The sequence below is a fragment of the Mesoplodon bidens genome (assembly GCF_964165515.1).
Source record: "Mesoplodon bidens genome assembly, chromosome: 5".
Taxonomy (NCBI): domain Eukaryota; kingdom Metazoa; phylum Chordata; class Mammalia; order Artiodactyla; family Ziphiidae; genus Mesoplodon; species Mesoplodon bidens.
In genome coordinates, this window is record NC_138161.1 from 113,441,395 (window position 1) to 113,467,760 (window position 26,366).

General features: G+C 50.7%; 1 protein-coding gene across 2 annotated transcripts in view; it reads left to right on the forward strand.

The window, feature by feature from the left end:
* The window catches only part of ITGB5 (integrin subunit beta 5), a 109,698-nt gene that overhangs the window by 75,157 nt on the left and 8,175 nt on the right, over window positions 1-26,366 (forward strand). For both annotated transcript variants that reach the window (XM_081235272.1, XM_081235273.1), the window contains exons 10-11: window positions 3,010-3,439; window positions 25,038-25,260. In XM_081235272.1, coding sequence (XP_081091398.1) covers window positions 3,010-3,439; window positions 25,038-25,260 — 653 coding nt within the window. The remainder of the gene's footprint in view (window positions 1-3,009; window positions 3,440-25,037; window positions 25,261-26,366) is intronic.

Here is a 26,366-nt window from a genome sequence, read left to right on the forward strand (position 1 = left end):
GGAGGACTGCTGTGTCCGCGACCTTCCTTTGGAATCTCGGAGTGGGAAAACGGAAAGCCTCCTGGAACTGGGGAGCCTTCACTTTCAAGAGTCCACAGTAATCGGGGAAGAGGAGCCTGATTCCAGCTGCCTGACCAACTCTCTGCATTCTTTCCTGAGCCCTCAGGGAAATGGACTCTGAAGGGAGGAGTAGCAGAACAGATTTACTTGCTGTTGCCGAAGTGCTTTTTATAGCATTCCTGTGCCCAGCAGGACCTGAGACTTAGTGGCTGAAATGGAGCTGTTCTCTGGTTATCAGGTGGCCGGCTGCACGCTAGGCTGCATGGGGCCCGACAGCTTGGACCTCGGTTAGACCAGAGCTTTGGCTGAAGAAGGCCCCTGGGACCTGCTTAGAAGCCAGGCCTTAGACTGGGCAGACAGTGTGTGAGTCTTTCTGAATCCTGGGTGATCAGCTGCCGGCAATGATTCAGGGGCGTCCCCAACCTCTCCACTCCCTCTCCAGCAAACACAGACATCTGCGAGGCCCAGGAGATTTAATTCCCTCTCTTGTTACTTGATCCCTTGGTGCAGGCAAGTTTTACTGGGGGAAGGTTATGCTCACAGATGGACACTCCCCACAGTCTTGCAATAATTAAATGTCTTTGGCTCTTGGTCCAGGCTGTTTCTTTGTCATTTTTTCCACTTCTGACCCCCAGCGGCCTTTGTGGGGGACAGGGCTTTCCATTTAACAAGTCCAGCAAAGTTATTCCCCTGGGAGGTAGCAGGCGTCTCTCTGAGCCTCAGGGGAAGGGATGTTCATCTGTCTCCACATGCTTGATGCCCCATGGCACCTTGGCCAGGTGCAGCCTCCCTGTCCTTCCATCTGCAGGCTCAGGTTATCCCCAGCCCAAGGCAGGAAGGTTTAAAGTAGACCAGGATCTTCTGGTCACTACTGGGTGGGTCACCATCTAGTGGTCCCTCTGTGAGCCGGGCCTCTCTCTCTCTACCCAGGTCTGGACACTGGACATCTGCCTCATTCCCTACTTCTAGGAGGTGACATGCCAAGGAGAGCACAGGCCCAGCCCCACCCCTCCCCAGCTGTGTGACCAGCACTAAGCTCCCGGAGCCCACCAACCCCGTTTTCTTTCTGGTAAATGAGGATGCCTCCTCCTAGGGCATGTAAATGAGATGCGCGTGGAAATGCCCAGCACAGGGCCTGGTGCGTGTGGTACTCAGCACCTGGTAACCGTTAGGCGGATTGCAGTGCCCTGGGTGGGTCCGCATCTTGCTTCCCTACCTCGAGAGCCCACCTGTACCTGAGGGCCTTGGAACCTGGTTGTGAACGTGCTTTTGCCAGTCTCTCCCTTTGCCTCCTCCTACCCCCCACATGGAGGTGGGGTGTGGGCCCGGGCCCGGCCCAACTGTCTGCAGCTGGCTTGCTTCTCCCGGCGTCCTCTGACCCTGGCTCCTGGTCATTGTCCTCAGCGCACCTGTCTCACGGTGTCTGCTGTGATACTGCTTCACTAATGCCGACTCCTGGTGTCTTGTTGCCAAGCAGACTCTCTCCAGGACCTAGGAAGTGGGGTCTCCTGTTCAGCCTCACACACTCCCGCTCCCACCCTGCGGGGGGCGTCCCTAGATGTCACAGAGGGGGCAGGCCTTTTAGAATTAGTAAAGATCCCAAAGTGACAGGGACCTGTAGAACATTTAGAAAAAGATATTTTGAGTGTTCTCCAGAAATATACACTATTACCTAAAGAGTACCCAGTAAAGCAGGTTTTTGATGGCTTTTTAAAAACCAGTTCTATTCCAACCCAAATAATAGAGTTAACAATACCAGTAGCTAAAAGTGGTTCCTAACTTAGTTCTGAGTTTCAGAATGTTCTGAGGAGCCTTTTGAAAAAGAAAGACGTCTGGGCCAGAGGCGGTGGGTCAGTTTCTGGAGTGAGACCAGGCCTCTGTCGGTTCAGGGGAGAAGGACTTCAGGATGGTGTTTGGTCAGGGCGTGCCAGCTACCTGTCTGCAGATTTCCACAGCGCCCTGCTTGGGGGGCCGTGCTGGATGATTCTCACCACATGGTGTGGGGGAGGGAAGGTGGAGTCACGCTGTTCTCCCTGGGAGAATCACAGCGAGCAGTGTCCTTGCTTTCCTCACATCCCAACCATGTGGGCTGCTAACAGGCATCTCTCCTCCATTGCCATCTGCCAGCGAGGTCCACCTTGCTGCCTGTTTCCGTGGCAACCCATCAGCAGCTCGGGAGTTAGCAGCACTCCTGTGCATGCTTTTGTTTAATAAGAAAAAGTCTGTCCGTGTGTGTGGCAATGATGCTTCTGTACAACCTCCGGGCCGTGGACTGATTGTGAAAGACACAGCTGTGAGGACCACGCAGAGAGAAATTGGGGCCGAGGGAGGCTCAGGTGTGTCTGTGAGGAGACAGATATGCTGGAAGGGACCCGAGAGTCATCTCTCCTTTCTCCAGCAGGGGAGGAAACACCTCTGCAAAAGGGCAGGCAGTTGCCAGGGCCTCCTGACCACAGCACCCCGTGAGTTCAGGGAGCCACGTCTAACCTGGCATAGAGGAGGTGCCTGGTAAATTGTTGAATATTTTGTTGACTTTCAAAATGGAGACGGGAAGAGGATAAGATAGAAGTGAAAAGGGGAGAAAGAGAACCTTGTAAGCTTGAGTGAATCTTTCTACCTTCCTGTGGAAGCCCTTTTCCTCTGGGAGGTAAAAGAGATGATGAACGTTAAAGAATCAAGCATGATGCCTATCAAATGTTGGCACGCCTGAATACGCCCTTCCTGGGTAAAGTGAAGGGGCTTGCTGTCTCCGGGGCCTCTTCCTCCTCGGGCCGTGGGAGTGGCCCTCCGTGAGTGTGGGGAGGGGCTGGATTTGGCCCCCGTTCTTCACTGAGGACCTTGGAGGAACTGTGCTTGGGCCAGGCCCCTGGCTGATGAGGAGGCCGGTGCAGACAGCGGGAGGCCCAGATGCACCATGGCCACCACGTCCCCTCTCTTTCTCCTGCGCAGGCATCCTTTGAGGTGTCGGTGGAGGCCCGGAGCTGCCCGGGCAAACACCCGCAGCCCATGTTCACCCTGAGGCCCGTGGGATTCCGGGACAGCCTGGAGGTGGGGGTCACCTACAACTGCAGGTGCAGCTGCAGCACAGGGCTGGAGCCGGACAGCGCCAGGTGCAGCGGCAACGGGACTTACGTCTGTGGCCTGTGTGAGTGCAACCCCAGCTACCTGGGCACCAGGTGCGAGTGCCAGGAAGGGGAGAGCCAGAGCGGGTACCAGAACTTGTGCCGAGAAGCGGAGGGCAAGCCCCTGTGCAGCGGACGCGGGCAGTGCAGCTGCAACCAGTGCTCCTGCTTCGAGAGCGAGTTTGGGAAGATCTATGGGCCCTTCTGCGAGTGCGACAACTTCTCCTGCGCCAGGAACAAAGGAGTCCTCTGCTCAGGTAGGCACCCCCGCAAGCACTTCTGCTCTGAGCCAGGCACAGGCCTGGGTGCCGTTTGGACATCCCCAAAGCATGCCTTTTACTTACTGCCACAGTCCTCCTGGGAGAAGACAAGGGCAAGCCTTGGGGGTGGGACCAGTGTGTCGAATACAAAAGCAGGAGATGGCACTGCTACGTGATGTGGACTGAGTTGGAGGGGTCGGCCGTAGGTCATCCAGGACTTATCCACACAGCATTCCTGACACACAGGTGATCAGCCTCTTCTTGATTGCCCCTGGGGACAAGGAGCTCCCTGGGGCCAGAAGAAGTTATTCCCTTGTTAGACATCCCATTCATCTCCTATGGCTGCTCTAATAAATTACCACGGACTTAGTGGCTTAAAACAACACAAATGTATTCTATTCTAGTTCTGGATGTCAGAACTCTGAAATGGATTGGCTAAAATCCAGGTGTTATTTGGCTAAAATCCAGGTGTCAGGGCTACATTCCTTCTAGAAGCTCTAAGGGAGAATCTGTTCCCTGGCCCTTTCCAGCTTCTAGAAGCCATTTGCATCCCTTGGCTTGTGGCACCGTCCTCTGTTTTCAAAGCCAGCAGTGTAGCATCCTCAGATATGTCTCTGACTCTGACCTCTGCTTTGCTCTGATGCTCCTGCCTCTTCCTTATAAGGAGCCCTGCGATTGCGTCGGACCCACGGGATAATCCGACGAGTCTCCCCATCTCGGGATCCTTGACTTAATCACATCTGCAGGGTCCCTCTTACCACGTAAAGTAACACTGATACAAATTCCAGGGATTAGGCTGTGCACATCTTTGAGGCCCATCGTTCTGCCTCGCATAGACATGATTTGAAAGTTTCCTTTTATATCAAACAGAAGATTGTTTCTCAGTCACTTCTGCTCAGTGGTTCACATTTTAGGCGCCCTCTTGCGCATGACAAACTGTCAAACGTCTGAGAACTTCTTTATGTTTCTCTGTTCTCTTTTCTTATCCAGGCTAGACACCAGGTCTCTTCCTTCTCTGAGGCTCTATCATTTTGTTAAGTGTGCCTCTCGGAATCAGGCGTGTTATTTGTCATCTGGGTAACGAGGGCTCAGCCCCGAGTTCAGCGAAACATTTGCTTCCTGTGACCTGAACGTTCCACTTCCATGAACACATCCTAACAACACTCACTTTTTCTTTTCTGTTAAACAATCACATTGTACCATTGAACTTGGTTTTAACTTTACTATACCAAAAGTTGAAGATTTTAAATATTTTGAATGAACTATAGCCAAGCCAAGTTTCTGTTGTGTCACGTTGGAGCACTTAAGTTTTTGAATCTAAGCATAGGACTTTACGTGGATTCCAGTTAAATTACAGTTTGTCAGTTCCCATTCTGGGAGTTGCGCTCTGATGAGATACTGTAAAATCATGTCTCTAAAGGGTCATTCAGTCCAGCACCCTGCCACCTGCAAATCGAGTAAGCAGAACAATTTTAGGCAGGCTTGTAGTTTCTTCTACTGCTGTGTATTCTGTTGTTTCCAGGATTCCTTCTTTGTGAACGGTCTTCCAGTGGTAAAGTGTTGATTTAAAAGGAACTTAAGAGTGTGGCAGGGAAGATAAAGCACAAACATGTGAAGCAAGTCAGAACATATAAATGATCTGTCACTGTGGGAGGGGTAACCATCCCTCCATGGGAGAAACAAGTGCAGAGGGTTGCACAGATGAGCGTAAGCCCGTGAGGCCTCCGGGGGCAGGATGCATCATAAGACAAGTATGAGCACACCCATGGGTGCAACGGAACCAGCATGCTCAAAATTGGAATTGCTCCAGAAAATGTAGGACGTATAATGTCATAGAAGAGTCAGCTAGCTGGCAAGAGTCAGGATTTGATGTGCTGATCAGGCCACAGGGATCCACTCTTTCTGATAGATTGGGTGGTTCCACGGGATGGTTCTGTCTGGATTAGCAGAAGTGCTTAGGATCAGGCAGGTCTGAGCCTAAATCCACCACCACGTGCTACTTGTGTCACTTTGGGCACAGAGCTGTTGTGAGCAGTAAGAGAATGTGTCTAAGGCACATTGCCTTGCTGACCACTGGCTCCTTTAAGAGTCAGTGCCACACACCCCTGGGAGCCACAGCTACTGTCCAGTGTGCAGGGGGGGCTGCCTTTCCCGTGAGTCGGGGCTTTGCTGAGGACTTCTGGCACGGCGGGATGGTGGACTGCCTATTCCCTTTAGCAGCCACCATAAATGCTCCAAGAAGCCTGGCCGTGTCTGTAATTGGCTTTCAGCCGTGAATTTTTTTTTTTTTAACATATTAGCAAGTATTATCACGGAGCTCCCTCCTTTCCCCTCAGGTACCAGAAATAATCCTCTGATGTGTCTTTGTCCAGAAGGCTGCTTGTGTCTGTGTTGCCTGGGAGCCAGGGCTGCTAGGTCGGACGATCTGTGCAGATCTCATCCCCATGGTCTATCAGCCTACTACCTGGGTTGTCTTGGACTTTGGGTTTTCCTGTCTCTAAAAACACCCCAGCACTTCCTTGTTTCTGCATCACTTTGAGAATTGCAAGAGAAGACGTGGATAAAGGACCCAGCACGGTGGTTGGCAGGAAACAGGGCCCAGCACGTGGGGGCTGCCTCCCCTCCTTCCCTCAGATGTCATGTGCCTCCGAAAATAATACAGCACAGAGCCTGGAGGTGTGGGGCGGGTGGTACATGAGGTGCGAGAGGCCTTAGTAAGGAGAACCGGTCATTTTGGAAACTGGAGTATCCTGTAGCTGAGTGAATACCCACAGAACCCACAGTCCTCCTGAGCTAGTCTTGCATTTCAGGCTCCTGCCAGATGCTGGGTGCTTGCTCCTCCCTTCGCTCCATCCAGCCCTGTGGTGTTGAGAGACTCTCGTGTGTCCCCAGGTGTGGAAACAGGAGGTTCAAGATGCCCTTGGCAGAAATAGACACACAGATGTAGAGAACAAACGTATGGACACTAAGGGGGGAAAGCGGCAGGGGGTGGTGGTGGTGCTGTGATGAATTGGGAGACTGACATATATACACTAATGTGTATAAAATTGATAACTAATAAGAACTGCTGTATAAAAAAATAAAATTAAAAAAACAATGCCCTTGGGGCTCCCACGTGTGCGGTGCTTTGAGTCACTAACTCCTCAGAATTGCTGAGCTGAGATGTCTTTCGTTGCCCCGAAGTTGGAAAGCTTGAAAAATACAGGGGGAGTTGATGGATGTGTGGTCAGTCTGAGCTGTCTGTCTCCTTCTTGGTGACCAGGGTTAATTTGAACCATCTGGTGAACCAGACAAAGAACTTCTTTTACCCTCACTGCTTCACATGCATCCCTTCCTAAAGTGTGTTCTCAGTCAAGAGAATAACTCCAACTAGCTGTAGGATTATTCTTAGGTCTAGAACGTTCTCAAAGAAATGGTTCACCATTCCATCATTCATACTTTAAGAGGTTTTCCTTCTAAATTTTTTCTAAGTGTGTGTATGTATACAATTTTGTAGCTTGCTTTTTTTGCATATACTATGATATCCTAAGAAGCACCTGAAGTTGAATTACTTAAGTACATCAATAATTAGAACACTTGACTGCCTTTCCACTGCGTCCCCAGTTAGCCTCCTCCACCCCTTCACTGGGAAAGCAACAACTAGTTGAAGCTATCCAGGTCTTCCTGGAGACAGTAGTTTCTGGAACAAGGTCACGGTGGTGTGTGATCATCCAGGAAGGGCGCCCAGCTCCGGGCAGGACCGATCCTCCTGGCCCGTCCATGTAGCGCCCAGCTCCCCGTTCCTTGTCGCAGCGGGTGGGTGAGGGATCCGCCCCCAGTTCCTTGTTCCCGTGGTCAGCTCTGGGCTCCCTCTCTGGAATTTGGCCCGCTGGTTTTGAGCTCTTGGATCACTGTTACATTCAGGGTTTTTGTGGGGGAGAAGTCTTATTTCTCAACAACGATTCTGGGCTTCAAGATGCTGACTCGGAGACTCACAAGCTGCTGACTTCAGCGTTCTCTCAGTGTTTCTCAGCCCTTCCCCCTGCAGCTGGGCCCACAGTGGCTGCGTGGTTCTGGTCCATCTTCAGACGGGGGCTGAGGCGGAGCCAGGCCAGGACCAGTGGGGACATCCTGGAGAGAAGCTCCTCCAATTCTCTCTGGTCTTTCCATCTGTAAGAGGCTCTGGTCCTTACCTCCAACCAAGAGACAGGACCGAGGGGACGGGCTAGAGATGACAGGTTTGTGATATGTTATACATCATGAAAGTTAGTAGTGAAGCAAATCTGACTGAGGTCTGGAAGCAGTTGAACAACTTGGTTATTACTTTTGTGACACACTGTCATGGGAATGTGTGTGCAGCCAGGGCTGCTGTTTCTCCGTCTGGTTTATAGAGGCAACATAACTTAGAGAGTGGTTCTGTCCATAGACGATTCCTGTGTGTACAAAGGGAGCTATGGGGCCCTTGTGAGGGTTTCTATTCTTTTGAGTCTCATAAAGTGTTGACCCTTCAGAATCCCTCTGCTGATAGAACATGTGAAGAAGGACATGGTCTGTTTAGTTGTTTTCAGTGTAATTAAAGGTTACTGCTCAAATTTTGTTGTTCTTTGTTGGTTTCTGTACCCAAACAGTGCACTTCCTGGGATTTGAGTTACTCTGTTATGGTAAACTGTTGAAATCAGTCGCAACCCTGATGCTTCCAGCAGTCTCTGTACTTAAAATGCATGCACTGGCATACATGGAATAATTTGCTAATAGCCTACTTCTTGGGTCCATATTGAGAAAATTTACATCAAATAGAATATAGAATTTTGAACAGAATGCTTTTGGTCTTGTGACTGTGAGATCCCAAAAGTATATGTAAGTAAGGTCTCATATATTTTACTTCATCTAATAGGTTATTTGGCCAGTTTGTCCGTATAAATATATATGAATCCTTTAATATGTGGCAGGCAATTAGAGGTCAAAGGGCCACTACAGTTCTCTCTCAGATGTAAAAAAAAAAAAAAATATGGAGAGTGAGACACTAGTGGCATCATTCCTAGTGGCCAGAGCCGGCATCCAAACACAGGTTCCTGGTCTGGGCTGATGGTTTCCAGAAAGTTTCACAAGGTTATGTTAAGCCTCTCCTGGTAAAAGCGCCTCTGACATTAAGCCCTAGCTTTGGACTTCCTGATTCCCCTTTTTTTTTGCGGTATGCGGGCCTCTCACTGTTGTGGCCTCTCCCGTTGCGGAGCACAGGCTCCGGACGCGCAGGCTCAGCGGCCATGGCTCACGGGCCCAGCCGCTCCGCGGCATGTGGGATCTTCCCGGACCAGGGCACGAACCCGTGTCCCCTGCATCGGCAGGCGGACTCTCAACCACTGCGCCACCAGGGAAGACTGGACTTCCTGATTCTTGCCAGGTGAAACACCTCCATGGCAACAGTTATCCAGATATGTTTGTAAAAATACCTCTCACCCTATTCATACCGTTTTCTTCAGAAATGTAATTTTCACACTCACAATAAGTATCCTGGTGGCCATCTCTGGGACTATGGTCACAGCTCTACCTTCTGTCACTGCATTGCAATTTGCACATTGCATAAATGACTTATAGGACCTTCTGGAATGTGGCTCCATGACAAAGGCCTCAAAAAGTACCTTTTGGGGCTTCCCTGGTGGCGCAGTGGTTGAGAGTCCGCCTGCCGATGCAGGGGACACGGGTTCGTGCCCCTATCCCGGAAGATCCCACATGCCGCGGAGCGGCTGGGCCCGCGAGCCATGGCCGCGGAGCCTGTGTGTCCGGAGCCTGTGCTCCGCAACGGGAGAGGCCACAGCAGTGAGAGGCCCGCGTACAGCAAAAAAAAAAAAAAAAAAAGTACCTTTTGAATGAACCAAGATTTGACATATTTAATTTCCCAAGAAGAAAGGGGCCTCTTGGTGGGATTGCTACCACTGTGTGCCTCAGGTGGGAAAGCCTAGAAAATTCTTCACATCTTTTCATGTATATTAGTCTCTAGTCAGTTTCTTGATAGTTTACCTGGATGCTATTTGCAAATACAAAGATGCATTATAGAGAAAGGTCTCCTCTCCCTCTAAAGAATATCCTCATAGCAGTGTTCTTTATCTCGTAATATATAAATCCTAATTATGCACGTGACAGCAAAGACCAAGAGAGTCATCTTCCATTTTGGAGTACTCAGAATATGGTGGCTATGAGAACAGAATTTGATACAGTATTCTTCAGTAACTATGATTGTAAGGAATGATACACCCGTAATTGGTAAAGATACTTCCACAAAAGACCATTTACCAGGACCGTCGAGGACCAGTGCATGTTCAAATCTGGATTCTAAACCTGGCATTCCCCCTTTCCACCTCTGACCTTGGACTCTTCACTTACCCTCTGACAAATTCTCTTATCTGTCAGATACCCCAGAGGGTTGTTGTAAGCATCAAATAGGACAATAACTGTAAAGCTCCTTGGACTCTGCCTCCCCACTCAGGGTGTTGAGTAAGTGTTCTGAGCTGTCCTCCTCCTCCCTCCCTTCCTGGAGGAACATTTTCTCCCACAAAGATAAGCATCAGAGACATTCATGGCATCAGAAGAGGCTGGTTTCAGAAGTTCTCAATAGGCATCTATCTAATGGTCAGGAATTCTCTAAGAATTCCATCTGCATCCAGATATTGCTCAAGTTCACTTGAAAGGCAACAGGGTACCGAAATTTAGGGCTTAGTCACATAACAAAACAATGCACCTTTCAGACTGGCTGCATGAACCAGGTGAGCTGGGCTGCTCCGCTCTGGAGTCATCCAGCCTCTTGCAGCCTGAGGTTGGAGAAAGCTCTTTGGAAAAACTGTAGTGTAGTAAGTATCTGACCTTGGTGCAGCTGCAGGTACTGAGACAGTGGTCTCTCACTGAGGTCATTTTGTTTTAGGTAGAGTGCTGCATTCATCTCATTCAAGAGCTCACTGAGCATTCCTCATGTGCCAGGTTTTGTACTGGGTGCCAGGGGTACAGAGTTGGAGTTGCTCACAGTATTGGATTAATTTCTAAATGTTTGTTGTCCCTAGAATTTTCCAGTCCTCAGAAACTTTCTGGGGTTGAGGAATGAGCATATGAACCACTTAAGCTTCTACTTCCACCATCCAGACTTGCGTGAGATCTTGAAAGATAAGAAGCATGTTGGCGAGCCATTTTGAGAACCTGCCTTGTTGCATGCGCTGAGCTCAGCTCTGGGAATGGAGTTTTCTTACTGCCCTGCTCACTGCTCAGATCCTGATTCCAGAAACACCTTAAGCAACAATTTACCAGTGATTGTGAAAAATGGAGTAATCTGAGCATTGGCTTTCACCTCACCGCCCTTCTCTGTCTATTTAGAAAGGGAAGTGTGCAGACAGGGGAGCTTGCGATGAGGACTCTGCTCATGCCTTTGAACTTCAGGCCTGATCCAAGGTCATGGAGTTCGGCTTGTGAAGGGAATAATGAAACTTTAAAAAAAAAAGGAAAATCCTAGGAAAACCATGAGAAATTCCAAAGATAAGATGTTAGTCATGTATAGAATTGGGTGGCATTAACTTTTTGATACTGTAGAATAACACATTAGAAAATTTTCCATTCTTTAGTTAAATGGAAAATGATGAGAGACCTCTGGTGACTGAAATAGTTATTCGTAAGGCTCCTTTGTTTCTATTTCTTGGGTGTTGAGCTGTCACTTTGAGTTTGGTCTTGATTTTGGAAACTGTGACATAACTGGCTATAGGACTCTGCTCCTCAGTGCTTTGGGTGGGGTGGGGCGGGATTGGATGGAGCCCTGTTTTCCTTTGGGGTAAGTGTTCCTGACTGTCAGAACACTGACCTAAGGACTCCACCCAGATCCAAATGCTCGCTGGTATCTGGAAGTTGCTCTGAGTGAGTTCAGTCTGCCAGAAGTTTTGCATCTTCTTGTTAATGAAAGGAACTGGGGTGACATGCATCACAGCCAATCTACTGACACTGGGTTGTGGTGAAGGAAAGCGCAGTGCTTATTGCAGGTGCCAAGCAAGGAGAATGGGCAGCTCATGCTCAAAAGACCCGAACTCCCTAAGGGCTTTCAGGGAAGAGTTTTTAGAGGCAGTGTTAGGGGTGAGGGTTGCAGAGTGCCTGATCAGCTTATGGGCATTCTTCTGATTGGCTTGTGGTGAGGTAACAGGGTGATACTTTGGGAAATCTCAGTTATCAGTTTTCTGCCTCCAACTGGTCTGGAGCCTGTGGTCTGCGGACTATGTGCTGGTGCTCAGCATGCAGTCAACTTCCTCTACCTGGGGAGTGGTTTAGTTTCTGCAGAACAACTCAAGGATATGGCTCAGGATGTCATCTATAGCCCTTGAGGAGGAGCTAAGGGTCCTTGACTTTGTTTTATGGGTAAACTATTATTTTGTCTTGCTTGACTGCTTTCCTTTGTTCCTGCATTTTTTCACTTCTCTGATTAAATTTGCTCTTTGGAACTTGGGAAGCCTTGGGAGGTTAAAACTTTTCTACAAACAAGAGTTGGAGGACACAGGGCAGGGGGAAGGTCTGTCCCTGGAAGACCACACAGGGTCCTGCTCAGTTTCACTCTCTCCTGGACACCTTCCTGAGCCCTGCCTGTTGCCCTCAGCCCACAACCATCACCCCCAAAAGTCTTCATCAGATGACCCACCGTCCGTCCTTAAGCTATAGGAATATACTCCCCAGGCTGGGATGCTATTTGACATCACATCATTGGCCTTTAGGCAAACATTGTAATAATAATGATGATAATAATAATAAATAGAATCTATTTTAACACACTTTTTTTAGTATATTGAGATGTTTTTCCTTGGAAACACACTGAGGCTAATTTGTTAGTATTTTGTGCTCTTCATGAGCAAGCACAAAATAGTGGGACTATTTGCATCTTCTGCCTTTTCTACCACCACCAGTCACACACAGTGGGTCAACTGTCTATCACCTGCATTGACTGTTTACATTGTGGGAAACTGAGGCCCAGAACCTGGACTAAAGCACCTTGAGATTCTTGATTATAGATTCAGACGAGGAGAACCTTGTACGTAAATAGTCACCTCACCTCTACCGAATTTTACGCATTTTGATTAGCTTGAGACCCTTCCCAAATCTCTTAATACCAGCTCAGGCCTTCCTGCCACCACTCAAGCATTTAGCCCACATTTTCCAAGTCTTACCTAATAAGTACTCTTTTACTCTGGTCAAAAATTTTAGGAAACTTTTAGTCTCTGTTTTGCTAAGTGAGTTTCTCTGGGTTACGTAAGGATAGATCAGACATAGCAGACCAGGCCTAAGGACACACACAGAGCAAGAGACCAGCCGAAGTTCCCGTCCCTTCATGGCTATTATTTGTTGAAAGGGACAGAGTGTTCCTCTTAGTAGTCAGTGGGTGTCTGGCTGTTGTTATTGATTAGGCTGGACCCACTTTCCTTAAATGAACCTTTGTTAGCCTCTTCTAATGTATAAAACACTCTTGGCATGCATGATCTCATTTGGTGGTTGTTCCCCTACCAGGAGACTGAGGTGGCTGTTACTGATCAGCCGTGTGGTGGAGGCTGTGGCTGAGAAGACTGGCATGTTGGCCATGCTCCCTACTGGTGGTTGGCCCAAAGCCTTGGCCTAAGAAAAGCTCACCTACCCTAACCCTCAGGGGATGCTCTTCTCTGGGCGGCTGCTTCCTGCCATCTCTTGGCTTGGCTGGGCTCCTGGCAGCCAAGCTTCAGCGTGGCCCACTCATGTGACATTCCAGACCAGCTGTGTCCGTTGAGAGTGCTGCTCCAGGCTCTGAACAGTGGCCAACTGAGGATGGAATATGGCAGCTCTTAAGCAACCACAGCAACATGACAGTTTTCCAGGTTGAAAATAGTAACCCTCTCATCCTGTTGCAGTGACCAGGGGAAAGGGGAGTGAATTCATGTCTCCCCAGATGCTGTTGGCATTTCCCCAGAAGCGCCTGCCAGGCAGATCAGGCAGGTTAAGCCAAACTCAAGAAGTTGATGTGAGGCACCTCTGTTTTTTTTTTTTTTTTTGCGGTACGCGGGCCTCTCACTGTTGTGGCCTCTCTCGTTGCGGAGCACAGGCTCCGGACGCGCAGGCCCAGCGGCCATGGCTCACGGGCCCAGCCGCTCCGCGGCATATGGGATCCTCCCAGACCGGGGCACGAACCCGTATCCCCTGCATCGGCAGGCGGACTCTCAACCACCGCACCACCAGGGAGGCCCACCTCTGTTTCTTTTGGCCACAGGCCTTCTGTTTTTCTTACTGAGTCAGCATTCTTAGGGTCCTATGAGGACTGTGGTTCATCACACTCCTTTGAAACTGGAAAGGTGAGTTCATTAAGGAACTCAGGATTTTCCATCTTCCCTCCGTTGCCTTCATCTCCCTGTGATTGATAGAGTTGGGCCAGACACCAAGTCCTTTCCTTGGTGCCCTCGTGTGGAATGCAGTAATAATTAGAGGGACTTGGCAGCTGGGCATCGGCATCGAGAAACCAGGTGCTAAGACCAGAAAGGCAAAGGTATCCTTTGACAGTGCTCTGTTGCCTTTGATGGTGGAGTCTTGGCTTTCTAGCCAGAGCTATCATCTCAAAGTATTCTTGAGGTTTGGGGAAGCTTAGCTTAAAGCAGCATCACCTCATTTGCTTAGTAGTGGTCCTATTTTGCTGGTGAGATACAGAATGCAACATGCAGTTCAGCAGATGAAGGCAAAGGGTAAGGGGCTCGTCAGGGCATCACCTATTGGGAAGCACCTTCAGTTGAGCTTGTCAGGCCTGGTTCATGGACACTAAGCCAAGGACAGAGGAGCAGCGAGCCCTGAGACTGAGGATGCATCATTGTTCACATCTCCGAAGAGCGTTTTGCTGGAGAAATCTGAACAATATGCAAGAACGTTATTGGGTGCCAAGCCTGTGACTTCTGTTCAACCATGACCATGGTTGCCACAGGAAAGAGAATTCCTAGTCGTTATTTCTCGTGTCATCCTCAAGTCTCTGGGTTTCTTGGGCATTTTTTAAGAATTTGAAATATCTCAAGAATCACATTTAAGTTTATAAGCATCAATAATACTTCATTCCTTTTCTAATTTCCAGCATCGGGTATCTTCCCCAGGGCTTCAGGCTTGTCCTGATGTCATTCACAGCCTCCACCAGTCAACAACATGTTCTTAGCATCTACTGTGTGCCCGACACCATGCTAGGCATTAGGCAAACAAAAATAAAACACCGTCTTTGATTTTGTATGGGTTTGCAAGCCAGTGAGATGAGGCAAATGTGTAAACAGTATATCCGTGTGATAAGTGATTGTATATCTATACTCTCCCTGTTAACCAAGTCTTCTGGTCAGGTTTAGAACATGCTCAGGACTCTCCAGTCTTAAAAAAAAAAAAAAAAAAAGAAAAAGAACAGAAAAAGAGAAACCCTTACCTTCCCCACCGCCCCCCTGCAAGCTCCTCTTTCCTCCATATTCACAGCCATATTCCTCAAAACATTTCTCTACACCCACTGACTTCATGTATCACCTCCCAGGCAGCCTTCATCACAGTCCAATTTGGATTCAGGCCCATGATTCCACCAAAACAGGTCTTCCAGGTCCTGAATGGCTGTGTCCTGCTGCATCTAAGGCTTGTTCAGCTCTCATCTTACTTGACTATTGAGTGACAGCTGATGTTGTTGACTGCGCCCACCTTGAAAAGCTCTCTCCCCACTGTCCGTCAAAACTGTAGGCTCTTTTGTGGGATCCTTCTCCTCTGGCAGTCCATTCAGTGCTGAGATTGTCCAAGGCACAGCTTAGATGTCTTCTCCCCCAGAGTCTCTCTCAGGAATCTCATTGTGCCCACACCTTCAGTTACCCTTGTGTTGTTCCCAAGCTCCCTTTAGCTCCACTTGGATGTCTTAAATGAACCTCGGTCTCAGGATGTCTCAGGCTGATTTCATGATCTTCCTCCCAGCTGTCGTCCTCTCCTGATTTTCCTTGTCTCCACCTTTCATCCAGCTATACAAGCCAGAAACCCAGGAATTATCCTTTTTCCTACCTTCTCCTCAACTCCTGCGTTCCATCTGCCAGCCTCGGGGATGGATCTGTTGCACATTTTTAAACTATAAAACACCCTAGGTCACCTTGAACATTTATCCTATGTGTTGTTTTAATTTTTATCACTTAGTCATGCCTGGATTAGACTGGAGAGGCAGTACACATAGTGGTTAGGACTATGGGCTCCAGAGTCAAACAAATGTAGTTCAAATCCCAGCCCTGACACCTGCCTGCTGTGTGACTTTGGATAAATTACTTGGCTTCTCTGTGCCTTGTTTTCCATATTTTCAAAAATTAGGATAATAATCGTACCACCACGTAGGGCGACTGGGACTAGTAATGAGGAAATCCAAGTAAAGTGCTTAGAACAATGCCTGTCCTATTGTGAGTCTTGTCCACTCACCTCATATTTCTTTGAAGTTCGTCCTCTCCCCGTCTGCGCTGCCACCATCCAAGTTCATCTGCTCCCCATGCTGCAGCCAAAGTAATTGTTCCAAAACAAAAATATGCTAAAGTTCAGCATGTTTGAGAGGCTTGGAGTGGTTTGAAATGACCAGAACCTGGGGTGCCCGGGGGCGCAGGGGCAAGTGAAGAGATGTGAGAGGTAGGCCACGTAACAGGCTTGTATGTTGGACGCAAAGTTTACACGTGGAAGCTGTGCTTTTGACGGTGAGGAGCCGTTGAAGGATTTTAAGCAAAAGAGTGTCATCACATAGTTTACATTCTAGGAAAATGATGGAGGAGGCCATGTGGACACTAACTTGGGGAAGAGGCAGACCATAGCAGGAGTGCTCAACCAGGAGAACGCCGCAGCGTACGGCGGAGGCTCTCCGTTTCCCTCTAGTGATGGGAGTTTGTTGTCAGGCTGTTTGGGGACTACAGCATAAATTCAAACTCCTCAATCTAGCCCTCAGGTCTTCCTTCCAACACAGTCGTCCTCCCTCCCTTTTCCCCTTCCTTCCTTCCCTGCCTTCCTTCTGTCTTTTTATATACGTGCACACTTACAAACACACATGCATACAAACAGGCCCATGTCTGCCTCGCAGGTACCCATGCTCGTCAAACTCTCCTCTTCAAATACTTCCCTTCCAGGCTGCGCGCTCTATGTATTCATCCTCACGAGTGAATGCATCCTATTTTTTGCACCCAAAATGCCTTCTCTCCTCTACTATTCCAAAACCTGTAGCTTAAGCCGGAGTCTGTACCAGGCTCTCCAGATTTCTCCTGCTCTGACCGAGAACAGCAAATGTCAGCGGTGGAGGAATGGTAGAGCTCACGTAGTTACCGCCCTTACTTTACAGATAGGAAAACGGAGGCCAAGAGTGATTTAATGATCAGTGATTAAAAGAGCTAGCCTTGGGGATGGATCTGTTGCATATTTTAAAACTATAAAACACCCTGGGTCACCTTGAACATTTATCCTATGTGTTGTGTTCATTTTTATCACTTAGTCATGCCTGGATTATACTGGAGAGGCAGTACACATAGTGGTTAGGAATATGGGCTCCAGAGACAGACAAATGTGGTTCAAATCCCAGCCCTGACACCTGCCTGCTGTGTGACTTTGGATAAATTACTTGACTTCTCTGTGCCTCATTTTCCATATTTGCAAAAATTAGGGTAATAATCGTACCACCATGTAGGGCGATTGGGACTAGTAATGAGAAAATCCAAGTAAAGTGCTTAGAACAATGCCTGTCCTATTGTAAATGCTCCATCAAGTTTCTCTACTAAGAGATTTTAATGACTTGATTTCTCAGTGAAATTAGAAATTTCTTGAAACCATACATTTCTTTATTGCACATTTACAAAGAATTCCCCCAACCCCATTAGATAGACAAACCACCGTCCCTCTCTTATTGATGAAGAAAGTGGACTGCTGTCCAGAGCCAGCAAGTAGCTAGGTGAGGCTGCACGGTAGCTCCCGTCCAGAAGACGCGTCCCCAGCCGAGGGCTTCCAAGCAGTGACAAGGGTGAGACCGAGTTGGTCTGAGGAGACTCCAAGAGAGCTGGCTTCCGGGGTTGGTGATGAGCCAGGAGAGCTGTGCTGTCTTTGAGAGGCGCAGCCCTTAGTTGGCAAGTTCTCTCGTCAGTAACTCATCCTTGGCAAGAACAGGCTGTGTTTACAGGCTTGGGAAGCCTGTGGTGAGGAGGATACAACCTTTCAAGAGTGACTTCTCTCTTGACCCTGGAGATTTATTTAGTTTCTGTTGAGGTGCCCAGAGTCAGGCTAAGATCCCTCATGAGGGAACTGGGTAGAAGTCCTGTGCATTTCCAGAATCTCTGTTCTCTACTTTTTCTGGCACCAAAGCCAGTGCAGGGAAGGGAACACTGAGACAGTGGGAGGGGCGCGTTCCCACGGGGACCAGACCCGGGGACACTGAGAACACCCGGCCCGTTATGTAACCCTCACTTGCTCGTCAGCCAGGTACCAGAAAGAGCGCCTTTAGGAGGGATTTCCCCTTCCCAGTCCAAAGCCCCGACACAGAGGCCGGGCGCTCTAGAAGCCTTGTGTGTGCGTTTGGCCACAGGTCAGCCCGCCCCGGCTGTGGTTCCCCATGGAGATTGTGTGAGTGCCCAGGATGTCTACGTTCACAGGCTCTCAGGGAGCAGCTCCCAACCCCAACCTGATGCTAAGGAGGGTGGGGCCGTGTGCCTCCTCTGGCTCAGCAGTGTCTTGGGACCCCCGAGTCGCACAGACACCGGTGGCTGGAGGCACAGAAAGCTCTGGTTGGTTTTCCTGCCCTTTTTAAGACGGCTGTTACAGAATTCCAGGAGCGGGGCCCAGGCTGTCACCCAGAGGTGTCCACGTCGCAGACAAGACCTGACTTCCGAGCCAGGGAAGTCACCCAAATGAGCAGAGGCTTTCCAGCCCACAGTGCTTCCTTTTCTTTTTTCTCTTAACCACTTCCTGTTTACCCACTGCCTGTCCTGAGAAGAGGGGAGAGAGGAGGGGAAGACGATGGGCAGACAGAGGGCTGTGGGAGGAGGAGGATGCTGGGGCTGTGGGAGGAGGGGTGCCCATGGGGGAGCTTGGTGGAGGCAGAAACTGAGAGTACATACTTGTGTGAGAGAGGGATGCAGACAGTGGGATAGGGAGAGGGAGAGAGAGGAGCAAGGGAAGTGCCGTTCCTGTCTGGGGGGCTGGGGAGCTGAGCGCAGCCCTCCCCTCCTCAGCCCTCTGCCAGCCTGAAAGGCCTCCTGGAGGCCGAGGGGAGGGGGCGGAAGCTGATCATCAAGGGAAGTGCAGTGCATTCCTGAGCTGGATGGAAACTATTTTTGGACCAGCTGTGGAGAGACATTTGTGCCCTGAGGGTCTGACGTCTGTGTGGTCATGACCCTTGCTCCTGACGGGGCCAGGATGGGGAGAAGACACACATTTCTTGTTTCTGCCCCGTCCCAGGCTGGCTCCTTCCTTCTTCCAGCCCCAGGGCCCTCATGCAGGTCCTCTGAGGTCACCCTAGGGCTGCCTTGGGCCTTTGCAGACTGGAGTCCAGCTTGGGGCCGAGGGCCACATATGCCGTGCCTCAGACATTCAGCTGTCCCCTTCCTGCTGAGGGCTGGAGTGCCCCCCAAGCAGGGCCTCCAGTGCTGTTGGGTGTCAGCCTCCGTGCCAAGGCTCTGGGGTTGAGGGAACAGCTTCACCAGGCCCTGGGTGTTCTCGCTTTGGGCTGGGCATGGATTAGATAACCTTATGGGAGCTTTTAACCCTGGAAGGCTTGTTTTTTTTTAATTTCGCTGAGCTGCGTGGCTTGCAGCATCTTAGTTCCCTGACCAGGGACTGAACCCAGGCCCCAGCAGTGAAAGTGCTGAGTCCTAACACCTGGACTGCCAGGGAACTCCCTAACCCTGGAAGTCTTTGATTCAAGCTCTCAGAAAGTATTCCCTCTCCCATCCTCTGAGATTATCTACTCCAAGCTTCCCCTCCCCACACACTCCCATTATAACAGCGACAACAGTGATGAAGCTAGCTAGCATTAATTGAGCACTTATTCTATGCCAAACACTAAGTGCTTTATACAGGTTATGTGATTGAACTCATACAACAACCCTATGAGTGGGGACATCTTTACTGGCCCCATTTTAAAGTGAAGGAGCCAAGGTGCAGCGGGGTTAAACATCAGTTACTGCTGGTGACTGGCAGCTTCAGGAGGCCGGCCCCGGGCTCTCTGATTTCAGAAGCCACGTGTTCACCACCACACTCGACTGCCTCATTTTCCAAATGTTGCGTCGTATCCCTGCTCGGTTATCCACCACCCACGTTCCATGGTAAACAGCCTCCCCTTCATCCTCCACCTCATGAAAGGATGCCCACGCCTCCTTTTCCTGAGGACGAGGGGCGCTGGCCGCCTCCCACCCCTGTCAGCCCTCCCCTCGCTCCTGCAGATCCTTGTTTTCTACCCCCTTGATCTTACCCCCCCTTTGAGGTTGTGCCCTTCCACTGCATGATCCCCGACTTCTCAACCCTCTCTGCAGGTCACGCCTGCACAGCCCTGTGACCGCTGTCCAATGCAACGGCCTCCGAGCTCCTTGCTTGCTCAGCTTCAGGGGCGGTCTGGTCGTGTGCTGGCTGCTGTGGGTAGGGGCTTGATTTGCATTAACACCAGTATTTCTGATGACACTCCCACGAGGAAGGCATTGTCCTCATTGACAGATGAGGAAATGATCATCAGTCAGGTTTAGGGACTTGCCCAAGGTGACACTTGAATGTGGTGCCAGCACGGCCGCCAGCCTTTCACGCAGCTGATTGGGGTTAGCCTGAGCTCCTCTGGCCACAGTCCTCACCCCCCAGCTACTCGCTCTCTCTCTCTCTTTTTCTCTGTCTCTCGCCCCCCCGCCCCCGCCCCACTAACCTCTTTCTGCTATGATCTCTTTGGGGTTTGTTCTTCCCTCGATCTCTCCACTTCCACCAAAATGTTCTCTCTTCTGTGTCTTTCTCTTTAATCAGAAGGATGCTCGAATATCCCCTCTTCAAAATCCCCAGCCTCTTTCCCCGCCATCTCTTCCTTTCCCTGCACAACCAGATTCCTCGTGGGAGTTGCCGCGCTCGCTGCGGCCACTTCCTCACCTCTCTACCACTGGATTCTGCTCTCACCGCCTCACCGCACTGTAGGATTTGCCCTTCTTGACCTCTACAGAGCACTGGCGCTGGGGCTTCCTCACGTGCCCCCTCCCTCTCTGGCAGCTCCTTCCCCCCTTGCTTCAGGAGCATCCCTGCCTCTGAACAGCCAGTATTCTACTTGATCGGGGGCGGGGGCTGTGTCTTGGCCCATGGCCCACACAAGCGCCGTTTTGCTGATGGAAAGCTGCTGAATTCTGTAGAGCTGAAATTCTGTATAAATAGACACATTTACAACTTCCTGTCCATTTAGCTATCAGTCATTCTAACAAAGGTACTAATAATAGCTTGCACATGTAGCAATTCACAGCTTACAAAGTGCTTTCACATGCCCTTCAGTCTCCCTGTCTGTGTGTAATGAAAATATTTTTATGTCTGCACAGTGTTAAACAGGCATCATGAAATTCAGCGCACTTTGCCAGGGTGCTGGGGAAGCATTATAAACGAGCTTTGTTTTGATGCAGAGTCCTTGCTTTGGCCCTCTGGGTGCTGTTAGCCGGGATCATGTTGCCGTTCCCCGTGCAGTTCTCCTGGTGATGGATGGGTTATTGAGCCTGGGGATGGGACCGAATGACCCGTGTCATTTTAATAACATGTTCCTACTAGGGCATTAGGAGAGGCCAAGGGCTGACCAGAGGATGTGGAAATCTCTGTACACGCAGGTTGAGGGAAAGGCAGGTTGAGGCCCGAGTGCAGGGTCCGAGACCTTTGGATTAGGATAAATTGTGACCAGATTTACAAAGCTTATGACACTCTATATGGGTCACGCTTTCTCAGGGAGACTTGGAAACTTTAAACCGAAATGGCAAGTGGTTGTACCTTGTGTGCCGGGTCCCACCAGTTGGTAGAACCTCCTTGGAGGAGAGTGTTGAGGAGGATTCTGAGCCCAAGCCTGGGCTCCCTGGCAGAGAATCCCCTGATTAGACGGCACGGTCAGCGTGGGAGTGAAGGAGGACGAGGCATGCGTCACCTCTCTGCCGTAGCTGCTTTCCATTGTCTTTGAGAGGCGGTGAACCACCTGACAAACGGGGGCCATCACGGGAGTCCCTGAGGACAGCACTCCAGTGGCTTCAGCCATTTCACCGAGCATGCCTTCTCTCCTAGTTTGTCTTGCTGGGACCTTGCGTTGGAGTTGGCAAATGTTTGAGGCCAAGACGCCACGTGGCTAAGGACTTTGCGAGGTCCCCCGGCCCTCAGCGGCTCCCACCTGCTTGCCCGCCCTCCTCCTGTGGGCCGGGGCGCTTCGTGCTCTCCCTCGCAGGTTCTTTGCACAGCATTTCTTTCTCGCCACGTCCATGCCTCTCAAGTGCTGTAGGAGGCTTTCAGGAACGGCTTAGATCTCTGGCAGTGAGTCCTGTCCCTCTCCATGGAGCCGTGATGACCTTGGGTGAGTTGCCAGCTCCCACTCTCTCCTGCCCTTGACTCCTAACTCTGTAATTGCACCCCAGATCTAGGGGCACCCTCAGGTGCTTTGACTGTGGGCTGGGTTTTGGAGCTCTCAGGTTTTCATGATGTCAGATGTACCCAAGGCAGCTGGGTTCACTTGCCAGTTAACCGTCATGTTGGGAAGTACAGAGCAGCTGGCACCTTTGCCGTCTTCTCAGTGAGCAGCAGATCTTTTCACATTAGATGCCCAGTCACCATGGGGAGCAAGGTCTCCCTTCAACACATACACACAGCCATACTTCACCCCAAACGAAATAATATACTACCTCCTCACCAAACCTTTGACACTTTGGAATATTGTGCTAGGTTTTTATTTGGTTCATTTTATATTGCTGCCAAAAACAGAGAAGGAAGGGAAACAACACTCACAGTGTCAAACAAAGCAGTCTCTCTGGCCTGAGTAGTGTCTTTGCTGTTTGTAAATATAGCACCAACCATGCCTCTTACTTCCTCTATTTTTGCTTGGTGAGATGGCGTGATGTACAAGCCACTGGAGAGACCAGAGCTGTACTAAAAACCACTCCTCAAGTGCACTGATAACTGCAACTCGCTTTGAAATGCATTAAAAAATATATGGATTGATGGATGGATAGAGGGATGGGTAGGTGTGTGGTGAAGCAGCTGGCAGCATACTGATGGTGGAATGGGGGTGGTAAGTGGATGGATGTTCTCTGTACGGTCCTTTCAACTTGGCTGCAGGTTTGGAATTGTCATAATAAAATGTTGGGGGGAAAATCACCCTGAGTGTGAACCATTTTAATTTAAAACAGCCTCTTGACCCATGTGGTCCTGAGGCCGAGAGTTAGGGAGTTGTGCAGATTGGATCCATTTCATTTGGGAAGACTTCCTGTGGGGGGTGGTTTCCTGCTTGCCAGGGCTGTTCAGGGATTGGTGCAGAGGAAGGGGGTGCAGGCCTCCCTCCCTGGGGTGAGTTGTGCTCTCTGCTGCCCTCCCCCCCCATGCCCCATCCCCCCACCGTGTAACCCATGAGCAGGGGTGCTGCTCTCTCCTGTGGCCCACATATCACACGCCAGCTTCCAGGCAGTTAAACTGCACTCCACAGCCTCCTCCTGGCTGGGGTCTGGCCTTCCTCACCTCTCCCAGAGGGCTGCCATCTGCCTCGGCACTGGCTGTGAAGTGGGAGGGTGCTCTCGCCCAGCACAGTATCTGCTGGGGCTCTGCATCCCTGGGCTGCAGAGAGGCTGCCCCGCATGCATGGGAGGGAGGGGAGGACTGGCGGCTCCAGATGGCCTCCCTGCCTCCTGCAGATTCTAGGCTCTCCAGAGCAGACAGGTTGGGGAGGGGGACAGGAAGGAAGTGGAGGTGAAGAGGCTCTCTGGAGTTAGGTCCTGACCTGAATTGTGGGTCGCACTCATTGGTGGTCTCAGAAGGTGCTGAGGTCCAACGACAAGGATAACTGACTCAGGAGCAGGCATAAAATGCAAGGCGCCCCTGTCTGATGCCATCCCCTGCCTGCCTGGTCTCCTGCTAGTATGTCAGTGGGTTCTCAGTAAATACAAATTCTTGGTCCTATTAATATTAGCCTTAGCAAAATGGCACGAGAAAGGACAATATGCTGCAGTGATACTATAAGGAATTTTTTAAAAAATTAAGTGCCATGTGTAGCACTGCTTTCTGCCTCTGTTAGCAAAAAATAGAGAATCCACTAACTATCAGGCTCCTGGCCCCCTTGGAGGCTGGTGCTGTCCGTGCTTTTTGCTGTCCAGCGCGCACACGTGTGTGCCTGGTGCGCACACTTCCTCAGTCCTCTGAGCCCAGCAGCTCCCCTGCCCTTGATGCCTGCAGAACCGGGAGGGGATGCCCAGCTCCTCCTCCCTTGCAGGCTGTGGAAAGGGTTCCTCCTGCAAGGGGGGAGCGGGGGCCCCTCAGCTGGTTCTCATCTTGATTAGGGCCTGCTCTGTCCTCTCCTCCTGAGAGGCCACGGATCCTGGAGTTCAGACCGTGGGCCCTGGAGCCACACTCCCCGGTTTGGGTCCCGGCTCTGCAGCCGCTAGCTGCCTGACCGTCAGCAAGCCACTTCATCCCTCCGTGTGTCAGTTTCGTCACTTGTGCACGTGGGATGGTTGTAAGAATTCATCGAGTTCGTGCTGTAAAGCCTGACACGTGCATAGCGAGTTCGGTGTTAGCCGCTGCCGTCCCCCGTACCTGCTCGTGAGTCACCCAGCTCTGGCCCGCGGCTCCAAGGCCGGAGCAAGAATCAGCGTCTCACTGAGACTGAGGGGCAACAACTGTGTTGGTTTCCTTCGGGGCTGTGTTAGGGTTCCACACATTTAGCGACTGAGAACAGCTCCGATGTGTTCTCTCTTCTGGAGGCCAGAGTCTGAAATGGTTTCCTCTGGCTACAGTGGAGACGGCAGCAGGGCCTCCGCACTCCTCGCCCTGAGGCTCTGGGCCAGGACCCTTCCCTCGCCTTTTCCGTCTTGCAGGGCTGCGTTCCTTGCATTCCGGGCTCCTCGAGGTCTCCTTCTCCACCTCCAAAGGTGGCGGCGCAGCATCTTGCTTCTCCTGTCCGTCGCCACCACCTTCTGTAGTCAGATCTCCCAGTGCCTTCCTCTCCTAGGGACCCTTGTGGTGGCACTTAGGGCCCCCCTGGATAATCCGGGAGAATCTCCCCTGTCTTAAAATCCTTCACTTCATCACAGTGCAAAGTCTCCTTTGCCGTACGAGGTCACGTTCACAGGTTCTGGGGCCATTCATCCCGTAACACGGGAGACAGGAAGAAGCTCTCTGGTGTCCTGGACCTGTGGCACGACTCGGCCCAGTTCTGGACCGACTTGGAGCAGCACTCAGCCCAGCCGGGCCACGTGCACTGCCCGGGCGCCTTGCTGTCACCCCGTGTCAGCACCAGGCCCCCTTTGTCTTCCCAGATGGCCTGCGAGGGCACAGTCGGCGTCTCATTCTGTGGGATCCCCAGTGTCCGGCACACGGCAGGCGCTGGGCGGTTGGTTGTGTGTCCGTGTAAGCAGGCAGGCGCTGATGTGCCATGTGTGTCCTTTAGGCCACGGCGACTGTCACTGCGGAGAATGCAAGTGCCACGCAGGTTACATCGGGGACAACTGTAACTGCTCGACAGACATCAGTACGTGCCAGGCCAGGGATGGCCAGATCTGCAGTGACCGCGGGCACTGTGTCTGTGGGCAGTGCCAGTGCACGGAACCAGGGGCCTTTGGGGAGACGTGTGAGAAGTGCCCGACCTGCCTGGATGCTTGCAGCACCAAGAGGTAAAGCGCTGCCCCCCCCACAGCCCTCCACCCCTGCCCCAACCCCAGCGTCTCCCCCAGACCAGGCCTGTCATCCGGCTAGTCAGCCCTCAGGGCTGGCCAGCCTCTCACCCCCCATCTCCTGCATCGTCCCCACCCAGCCTTGCTGGGGATCGAAACTCTTACTAACATTAACTAGAATAGGGTCTTTGAAACGCTGGTTCCATGGGGATTTTGTAAAAAAAAAAAAAAAAAAAAAAAAAAATCAAAACATAACAACAACAACAAAAACTGTTATTCTGTTCCTAAGTAAGTTTAGAAGTTACAGGATTACTGAGTTAAATGAAATTAAACTGATTTTAGTACCAAAATAGCATCTTCTTGAGCCTTTAGTGTGTCACTGAGTATTTTAAAAGGACATTCAGCACGCATCTTTCTTCCAAATGAATTTGACCTCCTGCCCCATTAACATCTCCCAAACAATGTTTCACAGGCCCCCCCATATGGGAAATGCTGCTTTAAACAAAACATCATCAGAAGGTAAATTGGACAGGAGGGCACCCGACCTAGATAAGGCAAGCCAGGAACAAACTGCAGTGGCTTTTGAATTTTCTGCTCCATTTGTACAGATAATGGAGTGGGTCTCTGCGCTGCTGCTGAATGCAGAGATTGTCCAGACGCGGGTTCCAGGCCTCCACCGACCCAGCCACGGGGTTACGTTCCCCTGATGACCTCCCCACGGCTCTGCCCTTCACACTCTGCCAGAGTGCGAATGAGAGGGAATTAAATCAGGGAGTTATGCCATCGGGAAAGCAAGAGTGACAGTTTCTCTTGAATTTTGCTAGAGAAACAGCTGTGCCATGATCATCTTTGTCCTAAGGGGCCAGGATGGAGGGCACAGATAATCAGAAACAAATAATAATACAGACGTTGTTTCTCTTTGGCTGGGAAAGGCAACTGTGCAATTTTTTTTTGGCAGATTTCCCTCCCAAACCCCTGGCTCGGGCTCCTAATGAGACGAGTTCATGCTCCCTGAGCAGCCGCGGCTGCCGGTCAGTCTGCACTCAGAAACATTCTGGGTGGCAGAACCCCTGGTTGGATGTTTGCCACAAATAATCCAGGCGTGG